Genomic DNA, 17732 nt, shown 5'->3' on the forward strand with positions numbered 1-17732 from the left:
GAGCGTACATCTGGAGAAATTGACAGCTGAGTGTCGCTGGTGTATAGATAGAAAACGCTCAAGTAAAGGTTGAATAAAGTGGGGTTCAGGGAGGCTGTCAAAAGATTGATGCTGGACCTGAAAGAAGCGATTCTGCAGAAAGGAGGCAAGCCAATCAAGGGCTTTGCCCCAGACACCGATTTTAGAGATCCTCTGCAAGAGAGTAGGCAAAAGAGTAGGGTTGTCTACTTTGTCACAGGCAGAGCTGAGGCCTAACAAAATGATAGCTGCCGAGTGTCCTTGATCAAGAATGCTTCTAAGCTTCTTCAGCACAGTCAGTGGTGCTGTTTCTGTGCTGTGCAGCGGGAGGAGCCCATGTGGTTGGGATTTAACGGCGATTACGATTTGAGAAAGCTAGAAAGGTGCTTGTTAACATATTTCTCCAATAATTTACAGACTCCAGGTAGCAGAGAGACTGGTCTTAAGTTGCTCAGGTTAGAGGGATCTAGGTTGTATTTCTTAAGGAGTGGCTTGATGACAGCATGTTTCCATTGCCTATGGGATAACGAGAGATTAAGTACTTCTGTCAGTACTGCAGCAATGACATCGGACCCTTGATAGAGGACGTGTAATGGTCCAATGGTGAGACAGATTTTACAGAATGTAGAAGGTCCTTAACATTGAATACAGGAAAGGGTGAAAAGACCGAAAGGGTGCATTCTGGAGGGTCAGCAGAGGGATTGCTGAGGCAGGAGATCGCCATTTTAGGGTCACTGGAGAAAGAGGAGTAGTTGCGCATTATTCTTTCCTGAAAGAAAAGGGCCACCTTATTAGTGTTCAATTGATGCCAATAAGGAGGGACCAGCTATTGGGGGGCTCAAGGATGTATAGCCTAAGATGAATGTGCCCATGACTATGGTACCTTGCATCTGCAGAGAACTGAAGGGTCTATCCACCAGCAGGTTGTAGTGGCACATTCACCTGTGCAGACCTGTAAGGAGTGGCTTTAAGATCTGCACCTGAGCTGATAGGCTCTCCTGGTGTTCGAGCCATTGCTTTTTTAGAAACCAATGAAGGACACAGACCCATCATATGGTGTGTGACATCGGCAGGATGCATCTGATCATCAGACTCAGGAGGCACAGGACTTGCAGAATCAGGATCCAAAACATTAGAATGAGATCTCGAACCAGAATTCTATGTGGAAGAGGAAAAGCCTTCATGTGGTACTATCCAGTACTGCTCCAACGAAGGTCAGCCTCCACATGGGTGAAAGATGAGACTTTTGTATGTTGAGCATAAAGTCCAAGTCGGGGAGGAGGGAAATAGTGCGCTGAAGATGTTCCTTGAACCCCTCTTCATCAGCCTTGCATATCCAGTACTGACAACAACCAAACCAACACCGACCTACTAACAACGGACTTCAGGATACACAAGGGCTTCATCAAGAGTGGCCCTGTTGCCCTGTTTTCTTCCTCTCTTCAGGTCATCCAAGAACAGCGAGAGCCTCCAAAGCAAGTGACCGCCAGGCAAAACACCTCTGCACCTGAGCCCCGCAGCCTGTGTCCGAGCCTATCGACGGTGCACCCTTGCACCAGAGATCCTCAAGAGCGAAGCTCTCTACTGAGTTCTGCCGAACTGGTCCCCCCGTGTCCCCACTTGCAGCCTTTTCTTCTTACATGTTTTTTCATTGACTTCAGCGGTAGCGCGCAGGGCTATCTGTATGACCAGCACCTCTGCACCCAAACACATCAGAGCAGGTAACCCAAAACTACTGGTGGTTCTAAGAATCTCGGCCCCTACTTACCCTAAGCCCAGAAGATCAACTCTAACTACATTGCAAGTATCCCTAGGCAGTGTATGTTACTCCCACAGGACAACATTACTACGTTTAAGGCGACTGCCTCAAAACCGTTATTTCAGTATTTTTGTCTATTGTACAAATTCATAACTCCAAAGTACTTACCCGAAACCCGATGATATCAGTGTCTAAAATTATATAAAAATCTGTGTTAGTTTTGTTAATTGATCTCGAGTTTCTTCTTGAGTGTCTGTCTCATTTATTGACTCTGTGTACAACAAACGCTTAACACTATCCTCTGATAAGCCTGAACTGCTTGCCCACACTACCACAAAGGGAGCATTTGGGATTGTTAATTTACACCCTGTAAGCCAAAAAAGGTCGACTGGACCATCTGCAAGGTGTACCTCTACATTGGTACATTACATAGAAAGCCAGCTTCCTACACAGTCAGTAACTGCTCCTGCTCTTTTTCGCAACAAATTAAAAACACAAATTTAATCAGCAGGGTCTTTTTCCTCCAGCTGTTTTATTGCTAATGTGAGGAGATCTTTATGAAGAGATTGTGTTTCAGAAAAAAAAAGGGAACATAACAATTACAGTTTTAAAGGGGATTAACAACAGTAATACTGGTTCCATGAAGGTGGAACCTTGAACAAAAACCCAACTCATACAAAAGGACCTCTGAACTTTGTATTCCACTTTTCATGTTTTAAAACTCTGTAACTTTACTGCACTGTTAGGCCTCAAAATGTCTCTTTAAGAAGTACCTACATGGCTCCTATGGGACTACCTTAACAAAAATGACAGAGAATCAGCCAACTCGCAGACACATGCAAAGTAACAGAGGGCTGGTGCTTTTATAGAAAACATGGAGAAAACACAACAGCCTGAATTATGGTCAGTGATCTTGGATTTAGAACAATTAAACTCACTTTCTCACATTGGCACTGCCAGTACATCAATGCTTAGGTACGAGGATGTTTAATGCAGCATTTCCAAAATGGGAGACAAACCTTAAAAAAGAAGAATCCCAGGGCAAACACAAAATGGGCACAATTGCAGAGGCCATTACAGTGCAACGCTAACAGCACTGACGAAAAATATGTCTGCAACTGCAGTGCAGTATTAACAAGAGCTGTTTTAAATTAGGGAAAACAGGCACAGGGAGACCCCATTTGAACATCCTCTTTAACTTTCACTGAGCCCCACTTCTACACTATCTTTCAAGCTCCTGAAACGTCTCCACCTAGTCCCCATACTCACTGGCCCTGTATAAGTTGCCATAGTATATTTCACTTCCAAATACCTACCCACCTTCTTCCCACCCATACACTCAGTCCCATCCTTTTGTTCCCCATTCTTTCTTTATCCCTATCCATTGCCCCTTCACTCCAACACATTTCCAAAAACACTCTGTTGATACAGTTTCCTTATCAAGCATGCTCTGCACAAGTTACATAGTCCACAAAAAAACTACCTCTACATCCGACACTATCTACCCACCCCCTTCTCCGCTTTCCCTCCATTTACGTTTTAACAAATTCTCTTTCTTTGCACTTCACTGATATCCTACATGCATCCCTTAGCCCCTGGCACTCTTATTGAGACCTCATTTTTTCACATTCTCTTCTTGGCTTCTACTCTCTTAGCCCTTCTCACTATAAAAGGTTGTAGGGAACTGGGTTTTTGTTGCAGTACCCCCCCCCCCCCCCCACACACTTTTTTGCCTGGTTCTTTGATGCAACATTGACCAGATCCCCAGTGCCAGTGTTCTTTTCCCCAAAACTGTCCAATTGGCAAACTCTTTAGCACCCTCTGTAGGTCCCTAGTAAATGGTACCCCTGGTACCTAGGGCCTAAGGTGCTAAAGAGGGTCATTAAGGGCTGCAGCACGAATTGTGCAAAAATAAGAGACCCCTCACCAAGCACATGACAGGCTGCCATTTCAGGCTGCGTGTCTTGGTGCAGACAAAAGTGAAAACACAACATGGTACACAGCCGGTGTGCCATGCCCACTAAGACTGCATGCAATATATGCAAGTTACTCCTACAGCAAGTATTACAGCCCCAAGGCAGGTGGCATAATATTAGATGTGAGGGCATATCTGCAAAAGCAGATATGCCCCTGCTATGTCTATGCCAATTCTCAGACATAGTAACTGACCAGAGAAGGGTTTTTAAAGACACATGCAGGACACTGGTCTATGAGTTTCCCAGCTACATGATGGCTTCACTGAAAAATAGGGATGTTTGGTGTCAAACATCTCGAATTGGTGAACCCATACTGTTGCCAGTGTTGGATTTAGCAATAGGTGCACCCAGAGGGCACTTTAGAAGTGCCCCCTGAAAACACTACCAGCTTTCTGGTGTGCTCAATTTCTGCCAGCCTGCAACCAGAGTCGCTGTTCCGGGAAGAGGGTGTGACACCCACACAGGATGACCTGCTGATTGTCCATTAGCCTTCCTAAGACCGCAAACTTCAAAGGGATGCTGCCTTTGAAATGCAAATCTGGCTCCCCTCAAAGGATGGGGAGACATCCCCAACCCCTCACTCCCATCCGCCTCACAGTCCAGAGCACCTGGAAAGGTGGGAAAGTAAGGTAAACAGGTATGCATGCCACCCCGCCCCTGCTGCCCCCTGCTTCCACACTCCCGCCCCAGCTAGTACTGTAGCCATCTTTGAGTTGGCATACCTAGAATTTCTGGGACAAGGTTATGCCCACTTCCCACAGGAAGTGGTCATATAGGGAGCGTAGTGACCCCTAGGGTCCGCAGTCCATTGACTATGACCCTACACAACGCTAACGGCCCCTAATTTAAGTATTTAGGGGAGCCCCTGGCAACAGAGAAGCAGATCTTGATGACATAAGAAGACCAAGGACACAGAAGAGCCGAGACAGCAGAAAAGGAGAAAAGAAGAAGCTGACCTGGTACCAACCCCGCCTGCCTGTCAGCATCCCTCGTCTAAATCGGCACCAGTCGACTCGTCCTGCAGGTGTGACTCCAGAAACCAGGGAGGACAGCATGCCTTCGAAAAACACTCAAGACCTCCTGTGAACAGCTGACCTGTTCTCCAACAAACTCCAAAAGAATGGATTCTGAAGCTTCTGAAACCACTAAAACCTGACACCTGAAGTCACCACTGCACCCACCGTCTCTGACCTGAGCTGACGTGGACCACTGGTACCAGCAAGGTTCCCAGGCCTGCAGAGTCCAACGTGTTTTCACCCCTCCTGGACTCCTCGATGTCATCTGCAGCCTCTGCACGCAGCCCCCATCTACCACAACCGCTCCAGTCAGAAAAACCTGACACCTAAGGACACTTCTGCGCCAGTCACCCCTGAGCAGGGGAGAAAGAGGACAAAAGGTGCCTACCTGTTCCCAAGCATCCTAAGGCCTGAGCCCCACTGTTGGTTCAGCCCGAATGGTCTCCTGGCCAGAGCCTGCAGCCTCTTTTCGCAGTGACCAATCTTCATAGGAAAGCATTGGGCACCCAACGCTGCTTTGCACGGAGGGTTGTACTGTGGGTGCTGCCTTGGACTTTGCCCACTACTCACCTTAACCATAGGAGAATGGTCTTGTGAGTCGCTGTACTCTACCTGTTTGCAGAACGTGTTTTTCTTCCCATAGGATAACATTGATGAACTCCGAAACTGCAGTGTCCACTTTTTAAAGTGAAAACAAATCCTATTTAAAAACATACTTACCTGAACGTTTTTTCGCTGATGCCTAAACATATATATGTATAGTTGCTATTTGATAAATTGGTGTGGGTCTCCTTGAGTTGTGTGTCTCATTTATTGACTATTGTGTGTATTTGTAGATGTCTTACACTCCTCTGTGTTAAGCCTAAGGCTGCTCGACCACACTACCCCTAAATAGATCACTATAGGATTGCACAACAAGCCCTGTCCACTCACTGGGGAACCCCAGGACCCTTTACATGGTATTCACATACCACATAAAGGGCCAGTTTCCTACAAAGCTCTTTCCATACACCTCTTCAGTGTCCGCACACTGTAAATCTTGCAAATACATGTACTGTTCCTAGCACTCTCAGCCTCTTGCAGAGTCCATTTTCACCACTCTGCACCATCTTTTTACGGCACGGTCTTCAAGGCACTTTCTTGTTAGCCCTTTTTACTTACAGTAATATCATTCCAGCACCCCCATTTTTCCCTTAGCACCTCCTCTCCTGTATGTTCACTCAAGTTACAACTCTCTCTTCCTAGTGCTTGCTGCATTTCTGCATCCTCTTCTTCCTGGCTACTGTGCTCCACCTCCTGAAACCCCTCCAATCCTCAGACTTTCTCCCCTGCCAACTCAATATTACCCACTCATTCTAAAAATGTTGGAAACCCCCATCCCCTTTTACAAAGTTCTATGTGCAGCTTTCTCACCACTTTTCCTCGTGCTCTGGACCAATCCAGTGTAATGGACCATGGGTCCTGTCTATAGTCTGAACTTTCAGCACGTGGTCACACTACTAAAAGCACCCCATTGAAGAAAGGAAGGGCAGGTTAGATGGCTGATCCTACAACAACTGATTTGCTTTTTAGCCCTGATTCTGTTATTTTCTTGAAATCAATTATTTTGCCCTACTTGATCCACTGGCATACCACAATTTTCAATGCAACTGTGGCTGCACAAATTTACCAAGATGGTCATGCACCCCAGATAACAGTAGGGGAACCATCTACAAAATGGTTCTGTCATTTAAATAGGCTTTACTCAGAAAGGTTGGCCAAATGTCACCTCTCTTTCAGCATCAGAGATCTGACCTTTGTGCTTACTGAAAATGTGGATACATACTTTGGTATTCACACCTTATTGCCTTGGGCAAATCAAGCTTTCAATCGTAGTGAACTGGATGCTTAGTTGACTGGAAGCCCAAAGTCAGACATGAAGCTCTTTCCCTGTTGTAATTACAGCTTGCTGGAACTATTTTTCTTACTTCAGTAGGTCACCAGTAGGTATACCTTGTACTGACAGAAGGCCAGCAAGGAAAAGTTAAACTCCTGTAACCCTTGTTTTATTGCATGGGAATAACCACTAAAATTAAAAGCAATGTTCCTGCACCTCTACCCGGTGGGGAAAAAAAAGCACTGATTGCATATAGAGCAGGATTCTTAGTTTGTACATAAAAAGAAAAGAACTAGAACAAATGCCACTGGAAGGGCAAGATAGAATTCTGGATGAGTGTTCCTCGTCAAGAGTGTTAGTCTTCCAAAATCTGTACATTGCAGCTCATCTTGTTACACTGCTCTTTTCTCTCACTTTTCCTTTCAAACAGTTTGTGAAGGTTTTTCTCTTCATTTTCCTTAATTTAGTCACATTTTAATTAATATGAAATTGTCTTCTTTGTAAAGAACATAAACTAAGTTTGGGTAATACTGCCTGAAATTGGCTGTCAAAAAATAATTTGAGTCAAAAAAAATTAATTAGCACAAGCTTGAATGGTTGTGATATGTATTGCTGCACAGAATGCCGTTCCAAATCCTGGGTGCCCAACTTCCTGGTTTAACTGTTCCAGCTCCCTGTATCGTATAGCATTAATACATAAAATCGGAGAGACATACCATAGCATGTAACAATTCCTATTTTTTGTTTAAGGGCTTCATAGTTCCGGGTTCAAAAGCAGGTTCAACAACATAAAAGAAGTAGTTAAACTGACAGGCTTCCGACAATTGGGAAGGGATTGGAATAGAAACCTTCTGAGACATTATGGCGGAGGGGAGGTAACGTAATTTGAGGACATGCAGCTAGAATATGATCTTGCACCTATCTAAACATTTTAATATTTTCAGTGACCTCAGGGCAGACGCTATTTTTAGGATAGAGATCCCTGAACACAGCCTATAGGAAAGCGGGGTGCTGGGTGAAGCAATAACTTGTAAATCGATATCCCAGTTATATTGGGTTATAATCAACAATATCCATGATGACCTGAGAGGTGTCAGATTTAGGGGTCAAGAGGGACATTGATTGGGAGGTGGCATTAATGCACCATATGGAGGTTCCCATTAAAACCAGACTGAGACTGATACAGTTCAATATCCTGCATCGGGAATATTACCATAGGAGCAATTTGTTTAAAATGGGGGAACGGCAGCTGATCCCAATTGCTTACAATGTATCACAGGGGACGGTACACCTCTGCACACTTTGTGGAACTGCCCAGGATGCAGGCCTACTGTGAAGACTTGGGGTCAGATGTACACAGGTAATCATTAGCACTTACCAAATAGCAATTTATTTAAATTTGTTATTTGGTAATCGCAAACAACAATGTACAAATGTGTCTTTCACACATATTGTGATTGCCAGTGGGTTGCAAGCAGACCTACCTCACGAATATTACTGAGGTACACCTTGGTTGTGGCCCACTGGGAATTGCAAAAATCACAAGGATGGTGGCCTTCTGGGATCGGCAGACCACCATGTCTGTCACAGCTTTTAAAGTAATCTTTTTTTATTTTTTTTTTATTTTTAAAGCAGACCGTTTTCCTTAAAAGAAAACTGGATGTCTTTAAAAGAAAAAAACATTATTTTAATTTTTTTTAAGAGCAGGCAGTGGTCCATTGTTTTTATTAACATTCACGAAGGAGAAGGGTTACCACCAACTTAAAGCTGGTGGTAAATTGCAAATGTTTTGCAACCACATTTTGGTTGCAAAATATTCATACATACCACTACGATTTGTTATAAGAAAGGGATGCCCTGTACATGCCTTTGTACTTGCCTGATTCTGCGAATGGGGACATTTGCGAAAGTAAAAAGGCTTCGTACATCTAGCCCATTTACTAGGAAATGGAAGCTGGCTTGAAGTAGACATGCCGAGGATGCCCTAACTGCTAATCTGGGTATACCTAAGATGTAGACCTTCCCAAGAGGCAATTGTTATTTTTTATGTTTAGATTTACTGTAGGGAAAAGGAATGTGACCCGGAAGTGGGGTCCAGCACAGCCCCCTACAAAACATGTGTGGAAGGAGGGCATGAACCGAATCATGTATGCAGAAAAGATGGGGTATGAAGGGACGAGGTTGACCCTAGAAAATTTGTTAAGGTTTGGGGGAAATGGCATATCCATTACAGATTCAGCCACAACATGGGTACATTATTGGCTGTGGCTGTATCAGAGAGTATAACGAATGAATACATCTAGGGGGAAGTTCGGGTCACTTCACAGGGGGACCTGGGGAGTTTGAACTTGAAATCACATGCATAGTACTGTGAAAATGCTGGGTGCATTGCTTGATGTCAAGAAGAAACAATGAGAAGAGTTTAAAAAAAAAATAATAATAATAATCGATCAAGTTCAAATTTATAAGCTGATTCACTTTCAACATCCAAAGCCACAAGGACAATTTGATTGGTAAAAAAATAACCTTTTTTTATTCCTCGTAACATCAATTGTGTATTAAAGTGGTTACAAAAATGGCATTTCAAAAGAAAAGTACGCAATATGTGTATTTTGCAGATGGATCTACTAAGCGCGGGTGGGCAGGAAAAGTCATTTCTCATGATCATCCTGAAGAACATTCACAGCATTTAAACTTCTGTCAACTACGGAATTATAAGTAAAGCAGGAAGTGGACTAATTCATTAGGATGGGACTAAGACCACTTTAAGCAGTTTTAATCTCTCATTTTTCTTTTTTAACATTAGTAAAGAGTTCTGAAACGTTCCAAGCAAATGTCTTTTGCTTATTTTGTGTTTTTATATGGTGCCAGCCAAAAAAGCACAGTTGCTTCTTTGTGTAGGAATTCACCACCAGTTCCCATACTGAAGTACATGGAGTTATGCAGTATGGAACTACATACGAGATGTACACAGTTTACTGAGTGACAGCCCTTTCTTGTGCAGGAGAAGCGTGAGAAGGACAGTGAAGATGTGCGCAGGGGAGTTCCATGGACAGTATCGAAGAGCATTTCTCTGGGTGGATGGTTTCAGTGAAAGGTCAGTTTTCTTCCCAACATATGTTACAGAGTTAACATACTTAGCTTTTTCTCATTAAGGAGTTCTGCATGGTACTCACACAACAGTTCAGTACAATGAAATCCTTTGCTTACCTTGTTTCTGCTGTATTTAACAGTACCTATTCGAGTGTCTTCTGAAACGAGATCAGTAAATATCCAACCAACCTGTGCAAACAAATCAAGGAAGACTTTATAAAAAGGTGTAAATGTCACATTGCCAGCATCTTAAAGTCATAAAACATTGAATATGATTCAAATTGGATGTTTTGCCACAAGCAAAAGAGCACAGAGGCAGAGGGTCAATGGAAATATTGCATGTTTTCCAAACATACCATAGAGGCTACACAGAAGGCAAATTACAATGAAGGAAAATGTGGCATTTTATTGGACATCAGCTATGTTTGAATATCAACAAGGGGATGAGAACAAAGAAATCATGGGCTAATAAAGACTGACAGTGGATTAATATTCACTACCAAACCAGAAGGCGGTTGCAGACAAATATCTGGGCCAAATATCAACAATAGCAAAAATTGAAATGGGTTAATCATGGGCAAATTAAATTGTCTAAACATATGATGCAAACAACCATCAGTTCAAAGACAAGCAAACATTTCTTGGGTGCGTGAACAACAGTTTCTAGGATCAAAATGTAGAGAACATCAGAAGGTTGAAACAGCTTCAGACCTTTACAAGAAAGACAATTACAGGTTTAAAAAAGATAGGCTAAATAGGGACTTGTATTCACGAATTAGTTAAAAGCTCCTTTCATAAATTAATAATGATCTATTAAGTACTTTCCTCAGATTCATAATCTCAAAACCCAAGAAACACCTTATTTCTATTTGTAACTAATTCTCTATTTAAAACTACAGCATCCAATGTCTTGGATACCTCTATAAAGACCTATGTCTACAGTTTATGGCATGCTCCTGTGGTCAGAAATCTTAACACCCAGAACTGTTTCAATAAGGAATATGTTACTTAACCTGTAAGCATCTGTTCGTGGCATGTAGTGCTGAAGATTCACATACTCTGCATACTCTTGCCACCTAGTATTGGGTCCAGATTTGTGCAAGTTGTTTTTCTTCAAAGAAGTCTGCCAAGTCTCGAGGTCGAGTGATTCCACCCCTTGGTGATAATTCGCATGGGTACCAACTTTAATGTTAGATTGTTTTCGAATAGGTGGGTGAGAAAGAAGTGTAGAGTACGTGTAAGTAATGCGATGACCATGATAAATGTAAATATAGTGAAAATAGAACATGGAAGAAACTACAACGGCCACTGGTTTCCGGGGAGGAGGGTAGGTGCATGTGAATCACTCATGTACACTACATGCAACGAACAGATGCTTACAGGGAACGTAACACATTCCGTTCAATAGCATGTTTGGCTGTGAATACACATGCTCTGCGAAGACTGTAAAGCAGTTGCCCTCAGAAGCAGAGGCTAACCCATAGGTGTTGAAGTTGTTTGGAAAAGGGAACGTAGTACTGCCGGTCCTACATTGGCTTGGTGGTGTGCTAAAACATACAAAATATTTTTTGGAAAAAAAGTGTGTCATGTGGACCACGTAGGTGCTTTACATATGTCAGCAATGGGAATGTTTCCTAAAAAGGCCATGGACGCTTCTTTCCCCTCTAGAGTACAGTGTGCTCCATGAGGAACAGGCAAAGGTCTTTTAAACTTAACATAACAAGTCTGTATGCATTTCACTATCCATCTGTCTATGCCTGATTTGGATACAGGGTTGCCTTTGTGTGGAGGCGAAAAAGCAATAACAATTTGTTTAGACATTATGAAGGTTTCAGTCCTATCAATAAAGAACATGGGTGCTCTTTTAACATCTAATGTATGAAGAGCTCTTTTTGCAACAGAATCTAGTTGTGGGGAAAAATAACTGATAATTTGATTGACTGATTGAAGTGGAATTGAGACACCACTTTAGGGAGAAATTTAGGGTTGGTACGAAGAACTAAAGAACTACTCTGTCTCTATCTATTTGGAAGAAAGAATCTTCCAAGGTTAAAGCCTGGAGATCACTAACACATCTTAGTAAAGTGATAGCGACTACAAATGCCACCGTCCAAGAGAGGAACTGAAGGGGGCATGTCTAGGGATTCAATAGGGGGACCCATGAGTCATATAAGGACAATACTGAGGTTCCAGGAAGGTGCAGGTGGAACTCGTGGTGGAAGAACTCCTTTGAAACCCTCCATAAAGGCTTTAATGACCTGGATCTTATACAGAAAAAGGTGTTGTCTGTTTTGGAGATAGGCTGCCCATTGCAGCAAGATGTAACCTTATAGATGTGAACGCTAACCCAGCCTTTAGTAGGTGAAGTAGGTGAAGTAGGTAGCAGAGAATGTTTTGCGCTGTTGCTTTGAAGGGGTCAATTTGTTTTTGTATGACAGCAGGAGACAAACACTTTCCGCTACACTGAATAGCAAGCTCTAGTGGGGGGTGTAAGTGCCTCTTTAAGAATGTTAATACATTCTGGTGCTAAGTTAAGGTAACCAAACTCTATGACTTCAGGAGCTAAATTGGTTGTGGAACCACAGAAAAGTCAAGCAGTGATGTGAACTAGGGATGATGAGACTATGTGGGAGCTTCTGGGATCATTGTTCGAGAAGTTTGCCTGAGCTTCCGAACTAGAAATGGAAGAAGAGGGAGAGGTTGAAAAGCATAGGCAAATATCCCTGACCAACTCATCAATAGTGCATTGCCCTTGGATGGTGGGTGCGGGAACCTGGAGGCAAAAGTTGGGCATTCTGAGTTTTCTGGGGTTGCAAAAAGATGTATTTGAGGGAACCCCTACCTGTGAATGAATGGAAGGAGGACTTGTGTGTGGAGTTCCCATTTGTGGACTTGTTGCTGCATCCTGATGAGCAGGTCTGCAAACAAGTCTGTTCCCAGAAGGTATTCCGCTAACAGATGAACGTTGTGATGTAAAGCCCAATTCAAGATGGTCTGAGACAGGTAAGATAGTTGTGGAGACAGTGTCCTCCCCTATTTTTGTAGGTAATACATGGCTGTCATAACGTCCGGACTACGATAACCTTACGAGTCAGGTGAAGTAGGAATGCTTTTGATGCTAGGTGTACAGCTGCAGCTATAGGTAGCTGATGTGGAGAGATTGGTGCTTTGCATCCCAGAGGCCCTGCACTGTGTGGTCCTATAGGTGTGCATCCCATCCATCTGTGATGCTTCTGTTGTGAGAGTGATGTGTGGAACAGGATCGAGGAAAGGCAGCCCTTTCTTGCAGAGAGCAGCGAGCATGGCGGTCTATCAATACTAGATCCTTCAAATGACCCTGTGATTGAGACCATTGTCGAACTAGGCACTCTTGTAAGTGACATGTGTAATCGTGCCTGGGGAACTATAGCACTGCAAGAAGCTATAATTCCTAAAAGACGCATGACCATCCTCACTGTGAGTTGCTGGTTGGTTTGAAATTCGGGCAGTATTGCCTGAAAGTTTTAAATTTGTGCAGGAAAGGGGTAGGCTAATCCTATCTTTGCATTTAGGTTTGCCTCTAATTATGGCTGAACCTGCAATGGATGCAGGTGAGAATTGGGAATGTTGAAAGAAAACCTTAAACTGTGGCAAATATGTATTGCCGTCTGAGTGTGTTGCAGGCACTGATGATGAGTGCAGGCTTCAATAAACCAGTCATCCAGATAAGGTAATACGAGGATATTTTGTCTGCGTAGATGAGCTGCTACCACTGCTAAGCATTTGGTGAACATTCGGAGTGCAGTAGTGACCCAGAATCCGAAAACTTTAAATTGCAAATGTTTGCCTACTATGACAAACCTTAGATATTTGTGATGAGCTGGTTGTATTGGTAAGTGGAAGTATGCATCCTTTAGGTCTAGTGTAGCCATAAAGTTGGCCTGTTGATAAAGTGGAATGATGTTCTGTAAAGTGACCATGTGGATGTGATCTGATAGAATTTATTTGCTTAAGGGTCTGAGCTCCAAGATTAGCCTTAAAGACCTGTCCTTTTTGGGGATCAGGAAGTACACAGAGTATACCCCTGAGCCCTGATGTTGAGGAGATAGAGGTTCTATAGCCCCTTTGAGAAAGCTTGAACTTCTGGCTTGAGTAATGTTTGGTGTTCCTGTGTTAGCCTGTGAGTGAGAGGTGAAATATTGGGGGGTGTAGTAATGAGCTCCAGACAATAGCCATGTTGGAGAATGGCTAATACTCGCTTGCCTGTTTTGGTGGAATGGCAGGTTGGAAGGAAACGCTGTTGTCTGCCCACGATGGGTGTTATGTGATAGGGGTAGGATAGGGTAGTCACTGCACGGTGGAGAGTGTGGCTCCAAAGGGAGAGGCACTCTTATTTCTACCTTTGGTGTTATTACCTCTAAAGATGCCATGGTAATAGCCCTCTGAGTAGGAGCCTTAAGGTTGTTTTTGTTGGGATGTGGATTCCTCTGAAGAGGTAGGTTTGTAGGCTCCACAGTAAGCTGGGCAACAAAAAGTCCCACGGGAAGCAAGTGTCTGAAGCGCTCGAATGGCTCTTGCCACCTCAGTGTCCTTTATTTTCTCTAAAGTAGAGTCCACCTACGGACCGAAAAGGTGTTCCTAGTCAAAAGGCATACTCAATACAGCCTGCTGGACTTCAGGTTTAAATTCAGAGATTCTGAGCCAGGTGGGACACCTGAGTAAAATACTAATATTTACTCCCCCTACTGCGGTGTCTGCAGAATCTAGTGGACACTGTATGGAGGTATTTGACATTATTTAGCTCTCAGAAACTAACTGCTGACCACGTTTTCTATGTTCCTCTAGGAGATACTTAAGTTGTTCTTCCATTTCATTCCAGAAGGTGTGATAATAGTGTGCTAGGAGAACTTGGAAACTGACAATGTGCCGGTGGTTTGCAGCCTGTGCTGCCACTATTTTTCCTGCAGCATCTATTCTTTTGATCTCCTTGTCTGGAGGCTGGTGTCTGCTGTAGCTTGGAAGCTGGCTCACTCGTGTGCTGTGGTGACAACTAATGAGTTTGGTGGCAGCCGTCCCTTAATGAAAACAAGGTCAGATAGGGCAGGTTTATATTTTTTATCTACCCTAGGTGTCACAACCCTAGCTCTAATAGGATCTTCAAATATGTCATTGGTATGCCGAAGCATACCTTTTAACGTAGGTAGATACCGGGTAGCCCTATGTGTCGTGGACAGCGTATCAAAGAGGAATGCATCTTCTAGTGGCTTTTTATGTAGCTCTACATTGTGAAAAGCTGCAGCCCTAGCTATAACTTATGGATATGAGGTAGCATCCGCACAGGAGACAGGCAAGCAGGATAAAGATCAGGTCCGTATCAGCATGGGGATCTGTGTCACAAATGTCCCTGGGATCATCTCTTTGTGGCACTCCCATGCTCACCAGTATAGGAGTGTGTAACGCCTAAGGTGAAATATCTAGCAGGTCTCCTGGAAGAGGCGATGGTAAAGGAGAGCCCGGTAATGGTGGAGGAGAAGACGGTGGAGGAGGTGAGGGACATAGATGGGAGGCAGGGCTGGTAACCTTGTGAACAGTCTTCCTTTTATGGGGGACAGGCATGTCCAGCGCCTCTTCAAAGGTAAGCTTCCTTTTCGGTGGTGGAGGGGAGGAAGCCTTAGGAAGGATTCCTCATGTCCCAAAGTGGATCTGGATCTTTTTCTGCAGTTTCTAATTTTTCTTGCAGCGTATATAGAATAGGTTCCACCAATGCATCAGGAGCAGGCTTTGAGCTCGATTTTGATGTTTTCGGCTTGAAGGTGTTGTCTGCGTGATGGTGGTCAAAGTCGACTGCCAGGTCAGAACCGAAGGTCGAGACAATGCCGATTGCTGATCTCGGTCCAAGAAGGTAGATGCCAAAGGTTTCACCTTCAAACGTGTATTTTGCTCCGGGTTCAAGGGCAGGGCATCCGTATCGTTTTTCCGTTGCCGACCATGGCCAGACAGCAGTGGTGGACTGAAGAACTCAGATTCTGCAACAAGAAGTGCCAAAGGATTTTTGGTTGGCCTGGGCTGGAGGGCGGGGGCCCCCTACTCACAGGGTAAGCTGGTGTAATGGCCTCCATTTTGAGATCAATCTTGAGCTCAAAGCCGGAGCTTTAATCGAGAGAGAAGGCTTCTTCTTCAATGGATGGCTGCTCTTGGGCATGCTCCTCACTGAATATGTCGGGAGTGTCATCGGTGACTGTAAGACATCTCGAGGCGACAAGTACTACGATCCCGAAGTGTGTCTAGATCAGAAAGACTTGCACACATCACAGTCGGAATCCTTGTGGCCTGGGGACAAGCACAAGTTGCACACGGACTAACGTGGGCAGAACTGAAAAGGTGTTGTTCCATTACCAGTTGAGCAATGCTGGAAAACTGGGTGGAATTGAAGGTAGCCACGAAGTTCAGTGCCCCGAAGGGGCTTTGGTTAAATGGAATCGAACTAGCACAGTTGTTCGTCAAAGCGCAGATGGAAAAAACGCAAACGTAAACAATATCGAAGGAAGGGATTTGAAGTGAGACTGAAGATCAAACCACAATGGTGTCAAAAATGGAGCAAAGGCGCACACGCCGATCCCAACGATGGAGAGAAAACAATTTAACAATGGAGCCGAGCGCATTATCACGAAGAGGAGTCACCACTCGACCTGACACGAAAGACTTCTTTGAAGAAAAACAACTTGCACAACTCAGGACCCAACACTAGATGGCAGAATTATGCAGAGTATGTGCATCTACAGCCACAAATGCCATTGAACATTCTTTTCTGTTTAGTATGCATTTACATAGCTAAAATCTCTTTCCAAAGGAATTTGTCTAAATACATCAAGGTGGTTCTTGTATGGAGTTCTGGTCCATTCTGGTCTACAGGAACGAGGCACCAGGAACCCTTTTTCCTGTAATACTGAAAGTGAAGCTATTCTATTGTATACTCTAACAGATGCAGTTGCATTTCTCCATCACTATAAAGCCAATTGTAATACATTTCGAACCGGTAAGGAAATACTCCCTCCCTGGTTGCCACCTGGGTGAAGATAACTGCTAAATAAAGTCACTAATTAGCATCCACCTGGTAGTTTCGAGACTGCAGAGGTAGCTGTTATTTCTATAAATGGTGACCTGGACACACAGGTTTGCAACAGGGATGATGCGGCCTGCATGCAGGGTGCTAAAACAGCTGAAACAGAGTCCAGGAGGTGCTTTATCAGAAACATACAAAGACAAAATGTGTTATCTGCTCTAAGCCAACTAACATGAGAGCCTTTGTAGATCCCTCTCTGTATAGAAATCAAAAAACAGATGTCCTGAAGACTCCTCAAACTGTTCTTGGTCGATTTAAGATGGAATAACCCTCAACAACCAGTGATAGCACTTCTATCCTTTGGGATGTATAAAAACAACAGACCTACTTTATTCCAGTTACGCATGTCTAACTTACCCAAAACGGCACAGGTAAAATTCAATGTATCTGTATCCAAGGAGCAACCTCTTCCTCCAAAATACTGAGTTGGTCACTTTTTCACTTCCAGTAGGAGCAACAGAAGCAACGTCTTTGAAACTGTAGATACTACTTCGGAATGTAATGTTATGTGTATTTTCAAAGCGCACTATCACACACAAGGGTATCCTGGCGCTGAGAAAGTGTGTGTGTGTGTGTGCCTAGCCCTGTCTCTGGTAGTTTGGTTGATTAAAAAGCCAAGTCTTCAGCTTCTTGCAGAATTCAAGAAGAGAGGAAGAGGCTCTACTGAGGAGTGGGAGGTTGTTTCACTCTTTAGGAGCAATGTAAGAGAATGCCCGTCCTGATCTGTTTCTGTATATGCTTGGGATGGGTGCAAGTAGGAGTTCTGAGGAGGGGAGGTGTCTGGGTGGTTGGTGGAAGGAGAGGCAACTGTTCGTTAGGTGGGGCATGAGTTGTGTAATGCCCTAAATGTGTGTGTGCTGAATTGAGTGTGTTTGTGCAGTGGGAGCCAGTG

General features: G+C 43.8%; 1 protein-coding gene across 1 annotated transcript in view; it reads right to left on the reverse strand.

Moving 5' to 3' along the window:
• The window catches only part of NPLOC4 (NPL4 homolog, ubiquitin recognition factor), a 340333-nt gene that overhangs the window by 159335 nt on the left and 163266 nt on the right, over positions 1 to 17732 (reverse strand). The window contains exon 10 of the mRNA XM_069199778.1: positions 9856 to 9927. Within this exon, the coding sequence (XP_069055879.1) occupies positions 9856 to 9927 (72 nt within the window). The remainder of the gene's footprint in view (positions 1 to 9855; positions 9928 to 17732) is intronic.

This window comes from Pleurodeles waltl, chromosome 7 (genome assembly GCF_031143425.1).
Source record: "Pleurodeles waltl isolate 20211129_DDA chromosome 7, aPleWal1.hap1.20221129, whole genome shotgun sequence".
In the NCBI taxonomy this organism is placed as follows: domain Eukaryota; kingdom Metazoa; phylum Chordata; class Amphibia; order Caudata; family Salamandridae; genus Pleurodeles; species Pleurodeles waltl.